General features: G+C 36.9%; 1 protein-coding gene across 2 annotated transcripts in view; it reads left to right on the top strand.

The window, feature by feature from the left end:
* The window catches only part of CDC73 (cell division cycle 73), a 110,207-nt gene that overhangs the window by 72,968 nt on the left and 11,321 nt on the right, over positions 1-25,918 (top strand). For both annotated transcript variants that reach the window (XM_084796412.1, XM_084796413.1), the window contains 4 exons: positions 3,499-3,534; positions 3,825-3,912; positions 18,922-19,083; positions 20,860-20,960. In XM_084796412.1, the coding sequence (XP_084652538.1) occupies positions 3,499-3,534; positions 3,825-3,912; positions 18,922-19,083; positions 20,860-20,960 (387 nt within the window). The remainder of the gene's footprint in view (positions 1-3,498; positions 3,535-3,824; positions 3,913-18,921; positions 19,084-20,859; positions 20,961-25,918) is intronic.

Here is a 25,918-nt window from a genome sequence, read left to right on the forward strand (position 1 = left end):
CTTTAAACACCTCCCCCAACTCGAGGGTTGTCATGGGCCCACATCACTGTACCTGACAGTTGGTTAGGGTATCCAAGCATAGATCTTTGTGCTTGCATAACAGACACTTTACTTGCTGAACCTTCTTCCAGACCATACTTGTTTGTCATTACAGCCGAATCTAACTCCATTATGTATATATACTACATTTTTTTTTTTTTTTTTTTTTTGGTTCTTACTCATCTTCTAATGTACACTTAGCAGTGGTTTATAGCGGAATCTTGTGGTATTTGTTTTTGTTTTGTTTTTAAGGAACCCACCACGTGGAAATCCATAATGGCTACTGTAAATTTCGGTTTTGCCATTAGTATGTAAATGCCTCCCCTTTGAAATCCTTGCCAGTATTTGTTACAATTTTTTTTTTAAAGTTACACCAAGGAGGAGAGGGACAGAGGGAGGGAGGGAGGGAGAGAGAGGAGAGAGAGGAGAGAGAGAGAGAGAGAGAGAGAGAGAGAGAGAGAGAGAGAGAGAGGGAGGGAGGGAGAGGAGAGACACAGACACAGAGAGAGAGATCGGGAGCCCTTGTTTGCCAAGGCACATGTATGGAAATCAGAATGCAGTTGATCTCTTTCCACCATGTGTGGGGACTGAACACAGTTGTCATGTTTGTAAGCAAATGTTTTTGCCTACTGAGCAATTTCGCTGGCTTTTTCCCCCCCCATGTTACTTCTTACATAGGGGATAGAGAATCACAATCTAGTTTTTATTTGAATTTCCTTGATGGTTACGGATATTGAACTTTTTTCTTGTTATTTGTTCTAAGATCTTTAAGCAGTATCTTCATTTTATATACCCATTTATTGACAAGATTTTGTGTGTGTGTGTTTAGTTTCTCAAGCTCTTTCTAGATTCAAGATATTAATCCCTTCTATAGTGTGCACCTGACAAGTGCTTTCCCTCCTGTAGGCTGTTTACTCTGCTGTTCTTATTGCTCTGCAGAAGCCTTGGACCTTTAATTAGTTCATTTACCCATGCCGTGGGTGTTTTCTGAACCTGGAGTCCTTAGAAGTCCTTAACAAAGTGTCCTCCTTCTGACTTTGCACTTGGAGAGTCATGTCTTCCCTTAAGGTCTTGGAGTCAATTTGAGTTGACTTTGTACAGGAGGAAAGAAAGGGAACTGGTTTCTGCATGTGGGTATTTCCCGGCACTGGTTCTTTTTTTTTTTTTTTTTTAAAAGAGGCTTATATTCTACAATGTATGCTGTTCATACCTTTGTAAAAAATTAAATGGCTATAGGTATGTGGGTTCATTTCTGAATCCTACATTCTATTCCTTTTCTCTATATGTTTGTATTTATGTTGGTACAATACACTTGTTCTTTTTGGTCATAATTTGTGTGGCCAGTTGAGAGATTTTATGTTTCCTTGTGAAATTTAGTTTTTTTCTCCTTCTCTATTTCTGTAAAGAATGTCATAATTTTGATAAGAATCACATTGAAACTAGATCACTTTTGGTTGTGTAGCTATTTTTACAGTATTAATATTGCAAATTTATGAGCATACCATACAGAATTTTTATTGAGCCCACACAGTTGTTTTTCCCTTCTTAATCAAGCTCATCAACATGAGTTTCACTAGGCCTCTGCTTTGCTACTTAAACACTTAAACACAAGGAACCTACTACTTTTTTTTTTGAACTTTACATGTGTGAGCTCTTAAAATTTTAATTTTTCGTGTACTTGGTCTTTTGAGAGTTTATTTTAGCAATGTTGCTTTACTTCCTAAATCTACCTGTAGATTCCCATGATAGAAAACAAAGAAATCTGACATTGACATAGATTTTCTTTCTCATCTCCCTCTCATAGCATCTTTTCTATGTAGTGTGTCCATTTTTCTACTTAATATATCTCTAGCTTATCCTCCACCAAATGCTATTTCCCAAGACTGTATTATATACCAAATAATATGATCTAGCTACTCACATTTATTCATGGTCCTAAGAATCAGTTAATAAAGTTTGTATGTTTCCTTGGGACAAGAAAAAATGAAAATATTACAAATATGTGTATGTGTGAGCTAGTCTTTGTAATGATCATACTGTACATTCTATAGTCATAACAAAATAACTATGCAGAGTATGAAGAATTCATTAGGATGTAGCACTTTGCTCTCTAAAGAATGGAGTTTATTTAAAAAATGGTTGTACTCTGTATTCACTTACAGGTGGTAACTTTCTGAGAATTGACTATGAATTTGAATCTTTCCCACCATTCACTAGTTTAATTATGTTACATAAAAGCAGTGGTTTTGGAGTTGCTAAAACACATTTCCCGTGGAACAGCTGTTATCAGTTAGGTATACTGTTTTGCATCTAGTCTCAGAGACCTCATTCACAGTTTACTTGTTAGCATCTCTTTGTCCTACCCTCCTCTCCCCGCACCCACCCCCACCTTGTGCATGTACCTGCAGTACATTTAGGTCCTATTACCATAATCTACCACAGTCTGTTCTGAGAGCTTTCTACTCTCCCAAATGATTTGTTTCTTTTTTGGGGGGTGGTTTAAGGGGGGAGGGCTCAAGACAGAGTTTCTCTGTGTTGCCTTGGCCATCCTAGAACTCACGCTGTAGACCAGAACTCACAGAGATTCCCCTGCCTCTGCCTCCAGAGGCATGTGAAAGGCATGTGCTAACACCACCCAGCTTCTGAATTTTTTCCGCCTAATTTATTTCTTAAATATTAGTATTTACTCTTTTTTCTTCTATGTAGTTTAATGATCTGGATAAGTGCTCACGTTCTTGTGTATTTCATCACTGTATGTGACACATAAAAAGTATTTCAGAAGATGTTATATAGATAAATAATAAAACCAAACATACAACACTATTTATTCTTTTCTGTAGATCATTAATTAATGCCATATGCTAACAAATATTTCTATGCTGCTACAAATAGAATAATAAAACCAGAAATATTTGTGTTTTATAATGCAGCCATAATTACTACCATTGAAGTCATTTCCAGACAATATAGATTACATAGATAATCAGATATAGTTGACTCACTGCTTTTAATGGACTTTCTCTGATGAAAAATCATTTAAAAATCTTAAAGACAGAAAAGAATTTAAAAACTATTTCAAATCGTAATCACCAATAACTTTTTCTCTTTTCTCAGTTTCCTTGCCTTGAATATACTGCATTAGATGTTCTTTTAATACTCTTCTTTTACATTTATAACAGTTAATTTCTGTATTATAAAACTATTTTTTTTTCTTTACCAGATGCAGACATCCATCTAGCGACATACTATATAGCACTGTTAAATTATTCATTTCTTATGACACCAAGTTGTTGAGTAATGCTACAACATTTTAATATTTGTAAAAAGCAGAGGCATAAAGTATGGAATGTTTTTGTTTCACCACGAGTCCTATGAATATTGGCAATATTTAGGCTTCCTTTTGCAAGTTGGAAAATTTTTTAAAAATAAAAATTATAATATTGTGTTTTCTCTTTATAGTTTCACAAGCAAGACCTCCCCCAAATCAGAAGAAAGGTATGATTGTGCCTTTGATTTACTTGAGGAGGTAAATGTGCATGAACTAGGTTACAAAATCAGGGCTAATATGCTTATGTATGTATATTGAGTGTATCTACTTAGTATTTTTGCTTTGAAGGAAATAAGCCACATGTGCTATTAAATATTTTTGTCATTATTGCTACTTTAAAATCATTTAGTATAAAAGAATTAAGGTTATAAATGTAAAGGTTATTTTAATAAAGGAAGTAATTTCAGTAATAATAATAGTGATGATGATTATTTTTTACCTTAAATTTTTTTTACAGGGTCAAGAACACCCATTATTATTATTCCTGCAGCCACCACTTCTCTAATAACTATGCTTAATGCAAAAGACCTTCTACAGGACCTGAAGTATGTAATTTATAGATTTTTTTGTTTTTTGTTTTTTTTTCAGCACAGTGTTTCTTTGTGTAGCCTTGGATGTCCTGGAACATACTCTGTAGACCAGGTTGGCCTTGCCTCTGCCTCCTGAGGGTTGGGGTTAAAGCATGCCCCACTACCACTGCTAATTTATACTTTTTAAAAAACAGTTAAACTTGTTCTTTATAAGACACTGATGTTACTATGTGGTTTTTATTTTTTTTAATTTTACTAATTTATTCATATTACATCTCAGTGGTTATCCCATCCCTTGTATCCTCCCATTCTTCCCTCCCTCCCATTTTCCCCTTATTCCCCTCCCCTATGACTGTGACTGAGGGGGACTTCCTCCCCCTGTATATGTTCATAGGGTATCAAGTCTCTTCTTGGTAGCCTGCTGTCCTTCCTCTGAGTGCCACCAGGTCTCCCCATTTAAGGGACTTGGTCAAATATGAGGCACCAGAGTTCATGAGAAAGTCAGACCCCACTCTCCACTCAACTGTGGAGAATGTTCTGTCCATTGGCTAGATCTGGGTAGGGGTTTAAAATTTACGGCCTGTATTGTTTTTAATTTTTTGATATTATAATATAATTATATTTCTTTTTCCTTTCTTCCCTCTAACCCTATGGTCCTACATTTTCTTTATTTGGAAAAGAAATTGCTCCATACACTATATACTGAGCATTCTTTTCTCTCTCCAAACTCCTCCCAGGTCCCAGGTCCTGCTTCCTTCTCACTTAGCCAATTTCATTATTTCTCTCTCCTTCTCCCTCCCACCTACCCTCTTTCTGTCAAACAATGACACAAATAAACCCTTCACAAAAGTGAAAACCAGAATGTGCAAGCGAAGACTAATAAGACAAGAAATACCCAAATAAAGCAAAATGAGCCATAAAGTTTACAAAAATAGCATTATACTTCTGGGAAAGTGACATACCCTGATGTGTGTTTAATATACCCAGCAAGACTCCATTGGAGAAAATGAATTTTTCCTTTGCCAGCAGCTGTAATTTGCAGATAGTTTCTCGCTTAGGGATGGAAGCACATGTCCACTGCCCCCCCGCGGCACTGGGACCCCTTCTTTTTAGCTTAAACCTGCTCAAATCCTATGTTTGCTGCAGTGGTTTCTGTGATTTTTATATGTGTACCAGAAACATTGTGTATGGAAGACAAATTCCTTTGAGTCACCCATCACCCAAGCTCTCACAATCTTTCCACACCCTCTTCCACATGCGTCACTGGGCTCTAAGGGAATAGGTATGACTTAGTGTTCCAATGTCTCACTCTCTGAACATTGTCCAGCTGTGGGTCTCTGTGTTAGTTCTCATTTACTGGAAAAAGAAGTATCTCTAGTGATGGCTGAGTGAGGCACTGATCTATGGATAGAGCAGAATGTCATCAAGAGTCTGCCTTAGTTGCCTCTCTGTTGCTGTGATGACATACCGTGACCAAGGTTACCTTTAAGCAAGCATTTAATTAGTGGCTTGCTTCCAGTTTCAGAGGCTTAGTCTGTGACTGTCATGGCTGCCAGGATAGTGTCAGTTGGCAGATAAGCATGACTCTGGAGCTACACTGGCTAAGAGCTCACTTCTCACTCCATAAGTTTCAGGGAGAGAGAGTGAGACCTGGCTGTGTGTAGGCTTTTGAAACCTAGAAAAGTCTACCCTCACAGACACACCTCCTTCAACAAAGCCACACCTGCTCTAACAAGGCCAAACTTCTTCATCCTTCCCAGGTAGTTCTAAAAACTGGGGACTAAGCATTCAGACATAGGTACCTATGTGGACCTTTCTTGTTCAAATCACCACAGAGTCATTTTATTGCTCTATTCTTTTAGCAGAATAGTAGTTTTAGGTTTTCCCCATCTTTTCTAAGGTGCTTGACCACTCTAGCAGTTTGATCTTGATTTAACTTTGATAGATCCAGAAATTTAATCACTTCGAGTTTTTCTGGTTTGTTAGTTTGTTAGATTTTTAAAGTATGTATGATTCTGTGGATTTGTTTGGTATCTATTACAATGTACCCTCTTATCTCTCTCATTTTATTAATTTGCATCTTGTTCTTTCTGTGTCTTAATTAATTTGGTTAAGGGTTTATCCATCTTAATGGTTTTCTCAAAGAACCAACTCTGTCATTAAGTCTTTGTTTTTGTTTTTGTTTGTTTCTATTTTATTGATTTAAACTGAATTACATTATTTCTTGCTATCTATACTTTCTGTGTTATTTCTTCTTCTAGAGCTTTCAGATGTGCCATTTAGTTACAAACATGAAATCTCTCCTTTTTTTTTTTTTTTTTTAATGTAAGCATTTAGTGGTATGAACTTGCTCTTAGCACTGCCTTCATTGTGTCTCTTGAGTTTTCATTTTCATTCAATTCTTTAAAAAAAAAAAAAAAATTAGCCGGGCAGTGGTGGCGCACGCCTTTAATCCCAGCACTTGGGAGGCAGAGGCAGGCAGATCACTGTGAGTTCGAGGCCAGCCTGGTCTACAAAGCGAGTCTAGGACAGCCAAGGCTACACAGAGAGACCCTGTCTCAAAAAAACAAAAACAAACAAACAAACAAAATTAAATTTCCTTCTTCATTTCTGTCTTGACAGATTTTTTTTCTTTCAGTAGTAAGTTTAGTTTGTATGTGTTTGTATATATATGTTGTTGTTGTTGTTGTTGATATCCAGCTTTAATTAAGATGATGCTCAGACAGGTGTTCTTTCTGGTTTTTGTTTTTGTTTTATGGAGACTTCTGGCTTTCAAAGTCTTCATTGGAAAGTCTGGTGTCTGCCTTTATAGGATACTTGGTCTTTTTCCCTATTAGCTTTAATAGCTGTTCTATGTTCTCTACATTTAGTATTTGGTTTATTATGTGTTACGAGAAAATTTCTTGTCCTGTCTGTTTGGTGTTCTATATGCTTCTATAAATTATGTATGTTATAGTACTTTGATAGGCACTTTCTTCCTTAGTTTGGGGAAATATTTTGCTGAAAATATTTTCTGTGCATTTGATCTGGGTTTTTTCTTCCTCTTTCCACATTTTCATAGATTTGATTTTTTTTTATCGTGTCCTTAAATTTCGGGATGTTTTGTGCTCTTTCTTTCTTTTTTCTATTTCTTTCTTCCTTCCTTTTTATTTATTCATTCATTTATTTATTTTTTGATTTAACATTTTCTTTGAGGTAACCATTTTTGTTTAACATTCTAACTGTTCTGTTTGAATTTTTTTCATTTCATTCAATTTTTTAAAAACAGGCTTTATTAAAGGATTTATTCATATCCTCTTTAAGAACCTTGAGTGTATTATACTTGCTATTTTAAAATGCTTGCCTTTTGCTCCAGCTATATTACAAGTGTGGTGGCTGTGGAGTCCCTCGGTTAGAGTGTCTTGCATGTTGGTAGGTGGTAAAAAGGAATGGAAGTAGACTAGGAGCAAAGGATTACTGGCTTCTCGTAGAAGTATATTGTCTTGGTTGTTCATGTGTCTTTTTGTGTTTGTGTCTAGGCACCTAGAATTCTGATGTTTGAGGTGTTTCTTGGTACTGATATCTGGTATTGTCTTTGTTGGTGTGTGTTCTGTTCTCTGGCTAATGTTACCCTTCTTGGATCCTAGGCAAGTATGGTGGCTGTGGAGTCCCTTGGTTAGAGTGTCTTGCATGTTGGTAGGTGGCAGAAAGGAATGGAAATAGACTAGGAGCAAAGGCTGAGGGCACTGTGGGAAAGAGCTAGGAGTACTGAGTAGGCATCAACAAAGGGAGTCCCCAAGAGTTGGGGTGTGACAAGAGGAAGGGCTTCTACAGTCAGGATGCAGAAGGGATAAAGATAGGTTTGGAGAGAGAAATGAAAGGGCTAGGGGTACGTGGGTCTGTACTTAGAGGTGGAGTCTCCAGTGAGGTGAGTTGGGGTGGAGGAGTAGCTCTTGCAAGCAGCCTGAGTAAGTTTAGAGAGTGTAAAGGAGGACAGGAATGATAATGAGGCAATCCTACTACCTGAGTTTCAGCCCTGTTTGGTCACTGAGGTCCATGGTAGAAAGTGTTTGTGGGCATTGGTGGGCGATACAAACGGATAGACTAGCTAGAGTGGAAAGCTGAGAGGGTAGGTCGAAAAGAGCTAAGCTGAGTCTGCACCACAAAGAAGAGTCCCCGTGGGATGGCGGTGGGCTGGGAGCAGGCTCTTCTGCAAGCTGGCTGCCATATCACACTGAGAGTGAGACTGGAGAGACTGTAATGGAGGAGAAGAAAGATAGTGAAAATCACCTATCTGAGTCACAGCCAGGTCTGGCCACTGGCGGTGCTAGTAGAAAGTAGTTCTGAGGATTGGTGGGTGGTGACACAAAGAAAAATGGAGATGGGCTGGAAGGGAAGGCTCATTGTGTAGTTGTTATTGACCAAATATTACTTATTTGGTAGAAAAGAATTTTGTCTAGTAAAAGCTGAGGTAAAAGTGTACAAAGTTATATTCTTTATTGTCTGAATTCTTTAGAGCAGTGCTTCCCAACCTATGGGCCCTGACCCCTTCGGGGCCTAACAACCCTTTCACAGAAAGTCTTCACTAAGACCATTGGAAAATACAGGTATTTATATGACCATTCATAACAGTAGCAAAATTACAGTTATGAAGTAGCAACGAAAATAATTTTATGGTTGGGGTCACCACAATATAAGGAGCTGTATTAAAGGTCACAACGTTAGGAAGGTTGAGACAGTTTGAGGAGGATACTCTTCTATTAGCTATTTTATTTTTTGTTTGGTTTTTCAAGACAGGGTTTCCCTGTGTATCCTTGTCTGTCTTGGACCTGCTTTCTAGACCAGGCTGGCCTCAAATTGAGAAATCTGCCTCTCGAGTGCTGGGATTACAGGTGTGCACCACTGCACCCAGCCAATTAGCTTTTAAAAGGAATTTTTGTGTTTTCATTTTACCTGGAAACCTTGAGGAGTTTCTAAAACAAACTCAGGTCCTTTCTATAGAGCTCCCTACCAGGAGGATGCAACCCTATGGGGAGCATAGTCATCTGACATAGCAGAAATAGAAGTTTAAAAAGTACAAATGAAACATGTCCTATTTTATTTACAAGTGCTTAGCTTTTGAAGAACTTAGTAGCCTCTTTCCATTTCTTCTTGAGAGTGATTACATTCACATTTATGCTACATGTGTTTTAATAAACACATGCATTCATGTTAATGTATATTCAGTAAATATCACCCTTTCCAACCAACTTCATTCTTACATGTTAAGTATTTGGTAATATATTTTTATTAGTATTTTCCTGTATGTTAGTGAATATGAATAAGTGTCCTGCTGAATTACTGTGAGTTGCTTGTTTTGGGTTTTGAAAAGGTACAGGCCTGACCTTGACTTTCTGAGTAAGCAGGGCTGGCCTGGAACTCTCTGTTTCCCAACTGCTAGGATTACAGAGGGGGGAAATGGTTTAAATAGTTTTTATGATAACCCTCATTGACAAGGTTTAAGACTATTTCTGACTAAGTGATTTCAGAATGCTAATAAGTTAATGAGAATCAACCTCGCAAGGGGTAGATTTTTCTGAGTCCCCCCCCCCCTTTATTGTTAATATGGGTATATAGCTTACACATTCCACAAAACACAGCCAAGTTGTTAATTTAATGGTATGGTATAATAAATGCTTATTATTAGGCTTATAATTATTACAGCAGTATTAGTTAACTTGCTTTCACAATTAAAGTCACAAACACCTGCTATTTTTTAGAATAGCCTTATCACTTGGGCGCATGGCAGATATTAACTCCTAAGCTATCTTCCATTATATCCCAGCCTCCATCCTATGCATTCTGATTCTAATAATTTCTATTTGGGCTACCTCCCATTCATAATCCCCAAACGCTTGCTAAGGTTGTTCATCTGGGCCATCTCGTTCACGTGGGACTTAGAGTTCTTCCTCTTAACTCATGTAGCTCCTTTCTATCCCATGATGAAACTTTAGGATATTTTCTTCTCTTACAGAGTTTCATATATAAGAGAAAGAAAGTGGAAGAACTCAAAATACTGTATTTGAGAGGATAAGAGAAGTGCTGTAGTTAGTTACTGGATGGAAAACAGTGGAACTACAATGTATTCATAATGGTTTTTGTTTTGCTAGTAAATGGAAGTTACATATGATATAATTACATTGGGTACCTGGTGATTTAATCTTAATGGTTGCCGTAAGTTTGGACTGTAGTTTCTAGTTTTTAACTCCTTAAATAAAAATAAAATGTTTAATTTAGCATGCAGAATAGTAGATTTCATTATGACATTTTCATATGTATATGTCATATTCTGTTGTGTTATTGTTCCTCTCCCTTTCTCGCTGTACTACTTGCCCCTTCCTGCTCATCCTGTTCTTCCACTAGGCAGTCCACTCTCCTGCTTTCACGACACATGATTAGTCTCCTACATACTCACTCACAGCCGTCTGTACCTGGATGTCCAGGGATGTAGACAGTCTCTTCTCATCTCCACAGGCACCAACATGTAATGTGTATTAGTTATTCTATTACAGTGACAAATACCATGACCAGGGCAGAAAGTGTTGAATTGTGTTTATAGTTCGAGGAGGTTAGAATCCATGATAGTGGAGCAAATAAATATATGATAGCAGGAAAGCTAAGAGCTCATATCTTGATCCGCATGTAGGAGGGAGAAAGAACACACTGTGAATGGCAGGAATCTTTTGAAACCTCAAAGCCTGTCTCCAGTTACACACCTTCTGCTACAACACCACACTTCCTAATTCTTCCCAACTAGTTCCACCCCTGGGGGACCAGGTATGGTTAACTATTAAACCACTACATGTGAGGTGAGCGCACGCGCGCGTGCACACACATACACTTTTCATTTTTTCTTTAAAAAGAGATTATGTAAAACAAAACCCAAAATGAAGGAGAATACTGAATAAAACCATGAGTTTGAAAATTATGGTAGGAAATTAAAATGGAAAAACCACCTTCCTTTGAGCTTTGCTGTTGTAAAACCTGTATTGCTCATGTGTACAGTATCTGCTAAATCTATCTTTACTTGAATAGCTTCCCCTCTTTGTGTAACAGGATCCTGTGCTAGCCATATAGCTTTGTTATTTATGGGCTGAGCCAGTTGTTTCATCCTCCAGCGACTCCCCAGATGCTCTGGGTTTGCTGGTATTCTATATGGAGGTTGCCTCCTAAATCAGTTGGAAGTGGGAAGTAAATGCAACACTGAGCTTTGTCTATATAGCGGAGCATCTGACTCTGCACTTTATAGTTTCCTAAGTATTAATCAGCCAATAGCGGGTGTACTTCAGAGATGCTGAACTATGCAGCAGTGAGGGCAGGTAGGTGAGTGACTCCAGAGGTTCGTCCACCTGCTGGTCTCAAGGCGGGTCGAGACCGGAGGAAAGGCCCAATCTGTGATTCTCAGTTGATAAACTTGGCTTCCAGCCTCTAAGGGCAGAGGTAGGCCTTTAGCTGCCTGGGCTCACTCTTTTCTTCCTGCACTTTTTAGCTTATGAGATTCTATCCCTCCCTTTTCAGATGGTTTGTAGGGCTGGATAGCAGTCTTGTCATAGCATGTTATATTTGGATTCCCTGACTCCTGGTTGTTCCTAGTCCTCAGTGCTGCTTACTCACAGTGTTGGCTTGGTTTTAAGTAATAGGGTTCCTCTTAAACTGGTGCCCAGCTACTACTCTGAATCATGTGGAATGGCAAAATGGGATTCCTTCTCAGTGCTGATGTGCCCTGACGAGGGATCACTGTCTCACAACTGGATTTGAAGCCTGTGAGTACTTGGGCGTCTCTTTTGGGTCATACTGCCAGGGTATTTGGTCTCCCTCCACTCAACTTCCCTTTTAGATGGGGTTTCTGTTTCCCCACTCCCTCCTATAGCTATTTGGCTTAGTTTCTTTTCAGCATGCTGGTTTTTTGTTTTGTTTTGTTTTTGTTTGTTTGTTTGTTTGTTTTTTAAGGCACCTTTAAGCTGGACTATAGTCTGTTCTTTTCTTGTACTGACTTTTCTTAAGGGGTCACATGAAGGCAAAGGTTCTAGTTTGCTGTCTTACTGAGAAGTCCCTGTCTTCAAAACAAACAAACAAAAGCCTCACAAATCTGAACATGGCTTTAAGAAATTCTGGATTGAAGGCATGTTCTTCTAGAGTGTGTATCTGCCTGTCTGTCCATGTTGGCTTTTTACATATTCTGAGACTACTTAAAGTGATCAGTTGATTATTGAGTTTAATTCTCCTCTTAAGGATTTCTGGTACATTAGGGTAATATAAGTTTAAATTCATATTGATGTTAGGGTTAGCCGTTGGCTGACAAATTATCTGTAAGCCTTCTTTCCACCCCAGCTGTCTAGTCACATCAAGGTAGATAAAATTTCCTTGCCATTTGAATGAAAACACTTTTTCCCCCAAGTCCATCTGCTGATTATTGTTTATTTCTTCTGAGATTCTGGTTGCATTCCTTTGGGTAAGTGGTAAAATGTAACCCATAGAAGTATGTACCTTTCTCTGGCAACATCCATGCCCTTAATTGGCTGTCATTTTTTGTTTATTTATATTTTATCTAGTTGTTCTAGCTACTGACAGTAAGAGGACTGTATACTGCAAGATACATTGCATCATTGCAGCTGGAAGTTTATAGCACATACTTTATACTTAATGTGTTCTATGCATACTACGGTTGATTCCTCTTCCGGAGGCACCTTACCTGATTAGGAGACAGTATATTTCTTACATAAGTGTGAACTCTGCCTGAAGAGAAAGTGCAGGATATGTCTTTCCAGTTTAGCTATCAATGGATTCTTTGTTTTACAGTATATCAACAATAGAAAGTATTCATCCTTATTTAACCAACATTGTTTGGTGCCTAAGTTAAGAGGTTAAAATTTAATGAAAGGCTGCTGTGTATATTGAGTTTGTTCATTCAAGAAACAGCTAACATACCAACTTTTATATAGATAAAAGTCCAACCTTCTCTGATAGTAATTTGTCAGGAGTCATTATTTGCAACTGTTTAAATTCTTCTAGCAATTAATATAAAAAGTCAGCTTCAGCTTCTATTATACTACCTGTTAGTATAGTGAAAATACAATGTCTTGTTTTATTTTACAAACATGAATGACATCTTGATAGAATCAAATCAAATTAAACCCATTAGTTATCAACCACTAAACACTTTGCCTACCACTTCTCATATGTTATGTTGTATAAATGAGGGTGTAATTTTTCTTTTTTTTTTTTAAATTTTTTATTATTAATTTATTCTTCTTACATCTCAGTGGTTATCCCATCCTTTGTATCCTCCCATTCTTCCCTCCCTCCCATTTTCCCCTTTCTCCCCTCCCCTATGACTGTTCCTGAGGGGGATTACCTCCCCCTGTATATGCTCATAGGGTATTAAGTCTCTTCTCGGTAACCTTCTGTCCTTCCTCTGAGTGCCGCCAGGTCTCCCCCTCCAGGGGACATGGTCAAAGGTGAGGCACCAGGGTACGTGAGAAAGTCATATCCCACTCTCCACTCAAGTGTGGAGACTGTTCTGACCATTGGCTAAGACAGGATTTCTCTGTGTAGACATGACTTTGCAGACCAGCTGGCCTCATACTCACATGGATCTGCCTGCCTCTGCCTCCTGAGTACTGGGATTAAAGGGGTGTGCCATCAAGTCCAGCGTGTTTAATGTTTTTTAAATGAAAAGCAATAGTTGAAATTTACTGTTTTCTACAACTTTGTGATCTAGAAAGGATATAGACTGCCTAGTTTGACCCACTCAGGAGAACATCATTAATTAATAAGCAAATATAGTTTTTCCATCATTGACAGTCTGTGAAGTAGAACATACTTCTGTTGTCTTTAGTTCTATTTTTCTATTTTTACAATTTTCAAGTAAATTTTGGATTCTTCGGTAGCCTGGGCTTGTTATATTCTATAGCTAATACTATAGATATGCTGTTTAAAGCTAAACTTTAGGTATTAAGTAAATGAAGAAAAGAGAAGGATAAATATAATGGAAAAATTGGGAAAATAGAGACTTGACCTAAAATTCAGCATTTGAAAGTGTGTGTGTGTGTGTGTGTGTGTGTGTGTGTGTGTGTGTGTGTGTGTGTATGAGTCTAAGAGTAGCATGTATATTGATCTCAACTTCTTTTAAAAATATATTTTATTAATTTATTCATATTACATCTCAATTGTTATCCCATCCCTTGTATCCTCCCATTCCTCCCTCCCTCCCATTTTCCCTTTACTCCCTTCCCCTATGACTGTGACTGAGGGGGACCTCCTCCCCCTGTATATGCTCATAGGGTATCAAGTCTCTTCTTGGTAGTCTGCTATCCTTCCTCTGAGTGCCACCAGGCCTTCCCATCCAGGGGATGTAGTCAAATATGAGGCACCAGAGTTCGTGTGAAAGTCTTAAGGTCATTGTTTAAGGTGTAGATTGTAGTTTCCATGAGGCTGCCATGTACTTGATCTGAGGATTGTTTTACTCTTTGTAATTCTGGATTTGGTGACTCTTAAAGCTCCTTCTAACTAATTTTTATGCGGTATTCATCTTAATATGGCTTAAGTCTAGTATTTATAGTTTGAAGAAATAGCAAAATATTAAATTTTCTTATTAGCCTTACTACAGAAGAGATTAATGGACCACACTTTTAGGATATATGTGCCCATTGTTTTTTTTTTTTTTTTCTTTCTTTCTTCCATATTTAAATCATTTCCCTCATTGTTTAATGACTCATTGTAGTTGATGTCTCTCCTACCAATTGAGTCAGCTGGAGACTTCACCACACAATTAATGCATAATTGAAACCTCCGTGACACAGTTACAATATTGGCTGTAGCTCATAGTTCAAATTGGCATAGATTCTGTTTGGCTTTATATGAAACTAAGGATTCTTCTGTCTGTAACCCTTCAGTGATAAATGAAACAGAAACTAGAACTCAGTAACCTAACTTTTAACACTCCTAACAAAATGAAGCTAATATTATAGACGTGTCCAGACTGTGTGTTATCTGTCAACATGCTTGAGAGAGGGATTGTGGGACTCAGGGTTATATAGAGTGCTTAGATGCAAATGTTGCTCTGACCAAGGAAATGCTCAAAAGAGATATATGTAGAGAATACTCCTTGCAGTCACTAAATGTTCTTCCATGTATACCTGTAAGGAGACTGCTTGGGCCTGTGCAGTAACTGCTGGAAATGAAAACAGGCTTTTAACTGACCAAGGGTGGTTCTTATTCTGAACAACCGCAGTCAGTGAAAACAGTATACACTTCTTTTCCTTCTTCCTTCATTAAAGATGGAGTCATGATGGCACTTACTACCCTTTGTTGATGAAACCTACTGTGATTATTTTAATGATCATTTATAACTTGCTCTATTTGTATGTGGAAATCCTTTTTTGCTCCATCCTATCTAGATTAAGCCTATTGATTGTTATTTTTAATTTCTGAAAAGGTTATTTTCCTGTGAAACTTTGAGTTTCTTGTGAACATGGGAATACTTCAGAAAACAATTAGCTAAATAAGCACCTGGAAGCATTACCAATCTATTAACAAATTTAAATTCAGTTCTAGGTTTTGAACATGCATGTAATGTTCTAGGTGTCAATACTGTTTTGAGTTATTTTGGTTACTAGGGTAGGGGTAACAAGCCTAGGGTAGGGAAATTAGAATGGGTTTGTTGGTAACTTGACATTCCAGTGAACTTAATCCTAGAGTTCCAGAGTCTGAGGAAGGAAGTTATTAGATCCCCTCCTTTGAGCAGGATTTGAGCTTTGCTTGCAATTGTGGGAACTCAGTGAAATGTGAAAACTAAGCTCAGACTTCAGTGGTTTGCCAGTTTCTTCTACGACTACAGCCTACTTTTTGAGTTTTTTCCTACCTTTGAGTTCCCTGCTTAATCCTTGCCCAGACATTCTTTATCTTTTGCTCTCTAAGACAGAGATGTCTTCATGATTTTTTTTTTGTAGACTTCATTAATACTTTTTAGGGCTTATTTTTTATTTTGTTTTGAATCATTGTTCTATTTACCTGTATCATACTGTCATGTCATACTAGAAACAGGAAAAAAATCTTAAAAGTCATAATTTATTAGTTAACTCATGTCATTGTTCCTTATACTTTTAAAAATGCCTATAAAGTATAATTGTCATTATGTTTGAGTGGAAATGAGAGCACACAGGAATGCTGTGTTAGTTACTTATGGCAAGGACGAAATACCTGAGCAAAGTAACTTAAGGTAAGAAGGGTTCATTTTATCTCACAAGTTTGAGGATATAGTCTCTCATAATGGGGAAGGGTTTCCTAGTTTGCTTTCTGTTGCTGGTGATAAAACACTGTTTAAAAGTAGCTTACAGAAAGAAAGGGTTTATTTGATTTGAATGTCTCAATCAAAGTCCACCAGGAAGGGAGATGAGGGCAGGAACTCAGATGGGACTGAGACACAGAACTGAAGCACAGTCCTTGGGGGGCTGCTGCTCAACGGCTTGTTCTCTGTGGATCTTTCAGCCTGCTTTTTATGCCAGCCAGGACCCTCTGCTCAGTGTGGCACCATCCCCATTGAGCTGGACCCTCCTCTTCAGTCGTCATTATTCAAGAAAATGTCCCCACAGGCCATCTGGATGGAGGACATGAGGTGTGGGGAAGGGGGAGACAGAGAGAGACAAAGACAGGCTAACTACTTGCGTTTTCTTTTTCTTTCACTTGGGACCCAGCCCATGAATGGTTACTACCCACAGCTAGTGTGGACCTTCCCACCTCAAATAACCTGTCCTTATTTATTTTCTATTGCTCTATTAAACACCATAATCAAAGTCAGCTTGGAGATAGAAAGGTTTATTGTATCTTACAGGTTATAGTCCATCACTGAGAAAACGCAGGGTAGAAACTCGAGCAGGGCAGGAACTTGAAGCAGATGCTATGGAATAATGGTGTTAGTGGCTTACTCTCTGGCTTCTGCTTGCCAGCTTTATTGTACAACACATGGCCCTTTGCTTAAGTATTGAATGACCCACACTGCACTGCATCCTCTGAGTTCAGTTAGCAGTTAGACATGCTGACAGGCCGGTCTGATCAGGCAGTACCTCAGTTAAGACTCCCTCATATAACTCAGGGCTGTGTCAGATTGAAAGCTAACCTAATCTGGCAGGCTTGCTGGGCTTGTTTTTGAGGCCATTCTCCATCCTGTTCAGTTGACAATCATCAACATTCAGCATCACAATCTGGAATAACATGGTTCTATCTAAATAAATCTTTCAGACTGGTTTTTCAATTTATCCAGTGTTGGCATATATGCTGTAGAACAGCAAACTAGTTGATGTAAACATGTCTGGAGTGAAAGTTGAAAGATGGTAAATTAGATGAATTGCTCTTTCTTTAGAAAAAAAGAAAGAAAGAAAGAAAGAAAGATCAGTTGTAAAATTATAAATGTAGTACCACTTTGAATAAAGAAAATAAACTCTTAATGAAATATACATGGTTTATATTTAGAATTAAATACTTTAATCAATCTCTAGGAACAAATTTAAAAATTGGTAGACTAGGAGATCAAAGCTAGGTATAAACTGAAGCAAAGAAAAGCATTTTAGTCTTGCTGGAAAGAACTCTGTTTTGTGTATCTGAAACATGAGGTCAAGAGCACAGAGACTCACCTGTGTGTATATGTTGTAACTTTTAAGCTAGTGTGTTGCACTTTCACATGCAACTTGCTTAGATGCCTTTGTTAGTTGCTCCTTTTGGTTTAGAATTGTTTCCAGCAGCATATAAATACAATATTTTAAATAGTAAGCAAAGGACCAAGTGACTAGTGAATATGAAGTCAAGTCAGTTAAGACAGCTTTATAAAGTATTTCAAGGCCCCCTAACCAAGTATTGACTTCCACATTCTCTTTTACACTGTTAATCTTTTTTACCCTTTAGAAGCGCATACTCTGAGGTCAGTGATTACATTTCCTAATGTAATTGGAGAGGCTAAGTCATGACTAATAGACCATGGGTTTGGATTGTTATTTTATTTTAAAATCAGAGTGTTTGTAAATTCTCACACATTAGCATTTGCAGTGCTATGACAGACTACTAGGCAAAAGCATCCTGGGTTCCTTTTGGCTCACAGAGGGGATAGTCTGTCATGGTAGAGAGCCATGGCAGCAGGAGAGTGACAAAGTTGTATCTGAAGACAGGAAGCAGAAGCAAATGCTGGTGTTCTGCTTGCTTTTTCCCTTTTATTTAATCCCATGCCCCAACATTTGAGATAGTGGTGTCCATATTCCAGCTTGATCTTCCTTCAGTTAAACCTTTCTAAATTGCTTTCATAGACACATCTACAGGAGTGTTTTCATATAGTTCTAAGTTTAGTCAAGTTGACAGTAACATGCTAACCATTATAGCTTGCAAAATACTATCAGGTTCTAGAATGGTAGTATCTCTTCAAAATGTTATTTTTATAGTATATCTTTTGAGGGGAGGATACAGTAGAAAATTGCCCACCTAGAGTTTTTAAGTACTACTGTACTTAAGTGTGTGTGTGTGTGTGTGTGTGTAGTGGTGTTTATTAGAACAGACTTGGTATATGTTGATTTTTCTATTTTAAAATCATAAAAGTATCACAGAAGTTTGATGTTATTTTCTAATTTTTCTGAAACATAAAAGTGTAAATGTATTCTTTTAAAAGTGTCTCATGGAATTTCAGGATGAATTGAATCACCCAGTGAATAATCCTGTCTAACCACACAAGTGTCTTCCTTTTAAAGACCTTTGGATTTATGATCATGTTTTCGTCCAATTAATAGCATTTTAGAAATCAAATTAGTGTTACAACTACTGAGTGTTCACTAATGTCTACAGATTGTTTATACACATACATAGGGCACACCTGAAATACTGCTTCTTTTTGGTATACTCTCCAACTGTTAGGGTCTACACATAAAGGCAAACATTTTAGCATAGAATACTAACATTTCAAAAATTATTTGAAAATATATTTTCCTCGTTTATCATACTGTGTACTTTTTCTCTACTTTTCCAAAGATTTGTCCCATCAGATGAAAAGAAGAAACAGGGTTGTCAACGGGAAAATGAAACACTAATACAGAGAAGAAAAGACCAGATGCAACCAGGGGGCACAGCAATTAGTGTCACAGTACCTTACAGAGTAGTAGACCAGCCCTTGAAACTTATGCCTCAAGACTGGTAAGATAATCCTTCTTTCCTCATGTTCCTCCCTGTCCTTTCCCCATTCTCTCTGCATTAATGTTTTGTTTCTAAATGTTGTTTGAATATTTATTTTATATTTATGAGTATGCTATTGTATGATTCCAAGGGTCAAAAGACAACTTGCAGAAGTTCCTTTGTTCCCTTTACTATAAATGTCTTGGATCAGACTTAGGTTATCAGGTTTAGTAGCAAGCACCTTTATGTGCTGATCCATCTTAACTGTCCATTTTTTTAAATGACGTAAGTATACAGACTTTATCATGGATTTTAAATAGATAGTATCTTGGAAAAGTTATTCACATATGAAGATCTAATTTGGACATAGTAATGCTCACATTCTAATACTATCTTATTCTCACAGCTATTACAGGGTATAAGTTACATTTAATTTATTTAGTACTGTGTTGTACTATTGAATTTTTTTTAAGTTTGGGGCAGATATTCCACAGAAGGGAATATTTTATGACTTAATTTTAGCTTCAAAAACTTGGAAAAGAGTAAGAATTTAAAATTGATTGTTTTTCTCAGTGACTTTGCTAGGTGTGTATGTACTTGGCCTCACTCCAATTTAGGGTTGAAGGCATAGCAGCCCTTTTGCTTCAGCTTCCTGAAAGGTGGTGATTGGCAGTAATTCCACCCTTGGCTTACTACAGGTCTTTCTTTTGAACAGAGTAACTGGTTAGTTGTCTTGCTAGATGTATAGAATTGTCACCTATTAATGTGTAGTATGAAGATCTTTTAAAAGGGTAACCTCTTTCCATTGTGATTCTGAGGTGATTATTCTCCTTATGGATCAGTTTAAATGGACTTACTATCCAGTGTCCACGATTAATCATTATTCTCCATCCTTCCCTCCTCTTTCCCTCCACTTCTTCCTTTGCTTTCAGTTTAGTGGACGGTTCTCTAATATACCCATGTGTCTGTCTCATCTGAAAATGGGGTAGAATAGTATTTACCTCACCGGAGTGTTTTGAAGAAGAAATGTGTTGATAAGATTAATGTGTAATGTGCTTAAAATAGCCTTCTCACATAGTAAATATTGTAGTAAATGTTGCTAATGGTAACTAGCCGTCATTCCTTTGTTCCTGACTCTTGTGTGCTTCTAAACTGCTTATGGCAGTACTTAATATAAGTTTTAATTAAATACTGTGCAAAACATTTAAATATGAGGACCTAAAAGGAGATTTGTTCTTTCTTGGAAAACTAGTTTGTATAGCTGAAAAAACGAGTTGCTTTAAAAACCAAACTAACATTTAGGGTAAATAAAATAGTTGTCTAAAGCTTGGAAAAATAAGAAAAGTTAAAATTTTTTTATACTCGGATTTCTTCCTAGGGAACCAGAACATAAGAAAGTAAGTCTTGGAGTTTCATAAAATGGCTGGAGCATTCTTATAATATAGTGTTTCAATTAAATTTAATTATTTTAATTTTAATAACTTCTATTTAAAACCATTTTGTTCAGTTAATCAGCTGCTGATCCTATTCCAATCTCTAAGTAGATCTACTTAAAGGGGGAAAAAAAAAGATTACAAAGATGACAGAAAACTAGTGTGTTTGCAACTATTTCCAGAAGACTTAGGTAGGGCTGTGAGGATGGATAAATATGTGTGCAGTATAGGACTCAAGGTTTGTATCATAGCAACATACTAACAGTCAAGTTAATTATTTTTGTCTCACCAAGAGGACTGCTGGGAAGGTTCAGATGAATATTATGAGACAGTCTCTTTACCACTTCATTTTTTCTGCTTGTAGGGATCGGGTTGTAGCTGTTTTTGTGCAAGGCCCTGCTTGGCAGTTTAAAGGTTGGCCATGGCTTCTACCTGATGGATCACCAGTTGACATATTTGCTAAAAGTAAGATTCTCCATATATTTACTGCTTATTCCATATACAGTTGGTTTTAAAAGAAAGAGGCATTTGTAAGTCACCCTGCAAATGAGTGTATTAAAAGATTGACATTAAGTAACATACAATATACTTGTTAACCACTGGTTGGCTTTTTTATTTGTTTTTGTTCATTTTATTTTATTTTTTTCAAGACAGGGTTTCTCTGGGTAGCCTTGGCTGTTCTGGACTTTGTAGACCAGGCTGGTCTCCAATTCACAGAGATCGCCTGCCTCTCCCTCCCTGAGTGCTGAGATTACAGGTGTGCATCACCAGGCTCAGTTTAACCACCTGTATTTTTAAAGCTAAAAATACATTAGTATCTTCTATGTGGTTGTATATAAAAATGAGTATTGCTTATATGATACATTGCTAAATATTTTAGGTCATTTACATTATCAGTATTTCATTATGCCTGTTCATTTTTATTAAGATTGATAATTAGCTTTACATAATGTACATTGTATAAATTATTTTCAGTGTGATATTTCTATAACTGCATATATCAAGTAATAACTAAGTGCTATATATATTGATCTTTGCTCAAAAATATGTATAGCACTAACTTAAAATGTCTAGGACATTTATCAGCTACTGCACCTGGGATTGTTAACTGGATTGGCCTTTTCTCTTCCTTCAGTTCTTTCAGTTTAAGTGTGCTGTCTTTGGAGACCCTTTAATAGTGCTTGTTTCTTGGCAACTTCTAATTTTTATATCTTTACTGGAAGTCTTGTTTGGCAAGAATGCAAATACTACAGTAGGAGCATTCATTCATTCATTCAGTTTTGAGTTTTCAGCATAAAAGAATGCCAGGCACACAGAGACTTTTTAATAAATATCCTATGAATGAATTATTTTATATAGATTAAGTCTCCTGTTGAACATACATTTGTGTAAGTTGATATTGTACATTATGCAGTCTACTTGGTAGAAGGGATATTTCATCTATTACTTAGCTGGGTGCCAATTAAAATACTAATCTTAGTAAAATTAATTACAAATTATTGTCATAAACAGGCACTTAATCAATGACAACTTATTGTCAATATAAATTATACAATTATGCTGACCAGACATGTTAGCAACCCATTTTTGTTGGTAATCCCATTCTATCCTAAAATTAAAAGTTGTAATAATTTGTTGTTATTTTAATCTCAGCTTATTTTCAAAGATAAATTACAATATTACTATTGTTAATGATAGCTGTGTATGTCATTTTGAGTAATGCATAGAATTGGCACAAAGAAAGTTAAACATATAGAGAGAATGGAAATTTGATGAATGTGTTAATATAAGTACCTGTTTCTTTTTTAAAAATCTTGCCTGTTGACTATTGTTTAAAAATCATTAGGTTATCTTCAAGATATAAAGACTCTGAATTTTATTAGAAATACAGTACATCTATTTCTATTGTTGAGATTATTATTCTTCCAAGGTAGATAAGGATGTAGAAAATTTAGCAGTAATCAGTGATTTTTCTTTCACATATTGTTCTTTTTGTTGTTGTTGTTTTTTGGTTTTTTGGTTTTTTGAGACAGGGTTTCCCTGTGTATCCCTGGCTGTCCTGGACTTGCTTTGTAGACCAGGCTGGCCTCGAACTCACAGTGATCCGCCTGTCTCTGCCTCCTGAGTGCTAGGATTAAAGGTGTGTGCCACCACGCCCGGCCTTCACATATTGTTCTTTCTCTGCATTGTTGCTTTTGTCCTGGCTCCTTTCTGGCAGTGGTTAAAAATGTTCTCCTTCTATATTTAAAGGAATCACAAAGCAATCCATGGGCTTGATGTCACATCCTCTTTTTTGCAACTGTTCTTTCAAACAGTTATCTCCACAACTTTGTGCTCAGGTCTCAAACCACTATATATGGCTCCTTCACTAAAGGTGTTTTTCCTCATCTCCCAATATTGGATAGTCTTGACCTCCTCTCAGAATTTTACAGTGTTGATGTATTTCTTACTTTTAAAAATGACTGTTTTCAAGTACTGGGCTTCATTTGATCTCTGGTTTTACGTGTGTGTGTGTGTGTTTCCTGGTGTTTCTCTTTAAATTCTAAATACCCTCTTAAGGAAATCTTGTATTTTTAGTTGTTTGTTTTGTTTTGTTTTATTTATCTACACATCTCTTTGTTTGGTTTTGGTTTTTCAAGATAGGATTTCTCTTTATAGCTTTAGCTGTCCTGGAACTCACTCTAGGCTCTCCTTTTCAGTTTTAATCTCTTTCTCACTTTATAAAAGTTATGTCTCTTAACTCAACATTGTGAGAATGTCTGTTTTACTACCTGATAATACTTAGTAATGAATATTCTGTTGGAATGTGACACTCTGTTCCAAGTGACATCAATTAATTGTCTTACTCTCTTCCCCTAAACTCTTTATCCCTAGCTTAGCTTTTTCAGTGATGTACCTAAGCTGCAAACTTAGTACTGTACTGTCTTTTAGCTTTTAGTGCTTGTCCGAGTTTCTTTTGTTTTGCTGTAATAAAATACCTCAACAAAAAGCAGCTTAGGGGAAGTGCGTTTGCTTCACCTTATAATTTCAGGTTACAGGAGGTCAAGACAGAGCCTTCATTTCATAGCCATTATCATATCCACAGACAAGAGCAGAGAGACGTGAATGCATTCACGCTCACTTGGTTGCTACTTGTGCTCACTACAGATTTTCTACACTTAAACTTAGGACCTGTTGCCCATGGATGGTGCTGCCCGTAGTGGGCTGGCTCTTTCCGCATCAGGCCACTTAGTAACAAAGTCTGCCTTAGGCATGCTTACAGGCCAACCCAGTATAGAAAAATCTCTTATGAAGACTCACTTCTAAGATAGCTCTAGTTTGTTTCCAGTTGATAAATTGACATTCACAGTACTTTCCCCAGTACTACCTTTTTCCACATCATAATGAACATAGTAGAGAATTTAATTACTTGTATAGCACAAGAGAAACCTGAGAGGTTGGGGGGGGGTATTTTCATGGGCTGTAGTAAAAATTAACACAATATTGCATAATTATTGAATTAAAATTTAACAAACATACTAGATTTTATATAGACTGAACTATAAAATTACCAAATAAAATCCTTTCAAAAGTATAATAAATTTTAATTTGTAGCTTAAATTTTTTTGTTTTAAGTAGCTGTATACATTTGTTGATTAAAGTTATTTTACTCCCTCTGTTTTTGGAATGCTAGAATTGAATCCTAGACTTTGTTCATGCTATAGGCAAGCATTGTATCTTAAGCTCTCAAGGTTTTCAAAAAGATGTATATTTTTATGTATGTTGGTACTTTGCTGTATTTATGTTTGAAAAAAAAAAAAGTCCTACCACATGTGTGCCTTCTGTCCATGGAGGCCAGAAGAAGGTATTGAATTCTTTGGAGCTGGAATACACAGGTGTTTATGAGCTGTCATATTGGTACTGGGAATAGAACCCAGGTCCTCTGGAAGAGCAGCCAGTATTCTTGACCACCATGCCATCTCTCCAGCCCCATTCCTCAAGATTTTTTCATGATAATCTAGGTAAAAAATAAGTAACAGAAAAAAATTATAGGATTAAGGATTCAGGTGAATCGTTTTATTTAAATGTTTTTCTATCTCAAAAAGGCCGCAAAGAAACAAAAACACTAATATGCGATAAAACAAACAGTCACAAAGGTTACAGTCAGAATCATTTTTAAAGTCACTTGTTTTCTTTTTAGGAAACTGTGACAACAGGTAATGATGGTGATAATAACAGTTGTGCTCTGGGGGAAAATACATATGGGGAACAGCATTTTACATATATGTTCCTAAAACAGAGCTCCATTCATCTAACATTGGCTATATGATGACCTAAGTTTTATCATGGTATGAAAAAGGATGATAAGGTTTTTCATTTGCTTTAGCTCTTGTGTTATCTTTTAATATTGAAAATCATACCATTTCACTTTCTTGATCTTTTGTACTATCTATCACATTTGAAATAAACATAATATGTTTATCTAGACCATTGCCTACCTCAAACACATTATTTATTTATAAGGCATCCCATGGGTGCTTCCATGGGAAGACCTCTAGAAGCTATTCTGTTTTGTTTTCCAGTCTGAAATCTTACATGTATACTGTCTTTGCAGCACAGCTTCCTACTTGTAGGTCACTCCTCTAGAAGGAGGTGTTCTGTGTGCCGTGTCCACACTGACCCTCACACACTGTTGGTGCTACCCTGTAGTGCTTCGTTTTCCTCACTCGCACTGTTTGCACATTGCATACTTATTTGGTTACTGGCTACTAGAATATATATTCTGCAAGGATGGGAAAGTTGATGTTGGTCACTCTTGTACTCTTCATACAATAGCTCACCTTGTGTGTAAGTACTGTACTTAACTCAATTTAGCTATATTTATCACTGTTTTTTTTCTCTCGTATCATTTTTTAAAAAACCAAATTGTATTTTGCTTTCTATTGTTGTGATAAGCACCATGACCAAAGGACCATGTGGAAGGAAGGGGTTTATTTGACTTCTGTGTCCTGAATGCATTCTCTCCTTAATGAGAGAAGTCATTGTTGAGGGACATCAGGACAGAAGCAAAGCTGGAGCAGAGGTAGAAATAGTGGAAGAAAGCTTTTTCCTGGCTTGCTTTTCATGGCTTGCTCAGGCTGCCCAAAGATGGCACTGCCCACTCTGGACTGGGTCCTCCCACATCAATCATTAATCAAGAAAATGCTCCCGCAGACTTGTCTGCAGGCTAAGCTTCCCCCCCTCCCAAATCATTTTGACAAAAACCTACCAGCATTTGAGTCATGTTAGTTTTCACTCCCCTAGTAATTTCACAAGTATTTGTTATTCTGGTTATTCTGGCTATGTTTCTTCTACCCAATTAAAGAACTCCTTTTTTTGTTTTTTAATCTACCAAATATTTCATAATGATTTTCCATATTGCTAGAATTCTAGACTCTGTTATG

This window comes from Acomys minous (genome assembly GCF_964271855.1).
Source record: "Acomys minous genome assembly, chromosome: 1".
In the NCBI taxonomy this organism is placed as follows: domain Eukaryota; kingdom Metazoa; phylum Chordata; class Mammalia; order Rodentia; family Muridae; genus Acomys; species Acomys minous.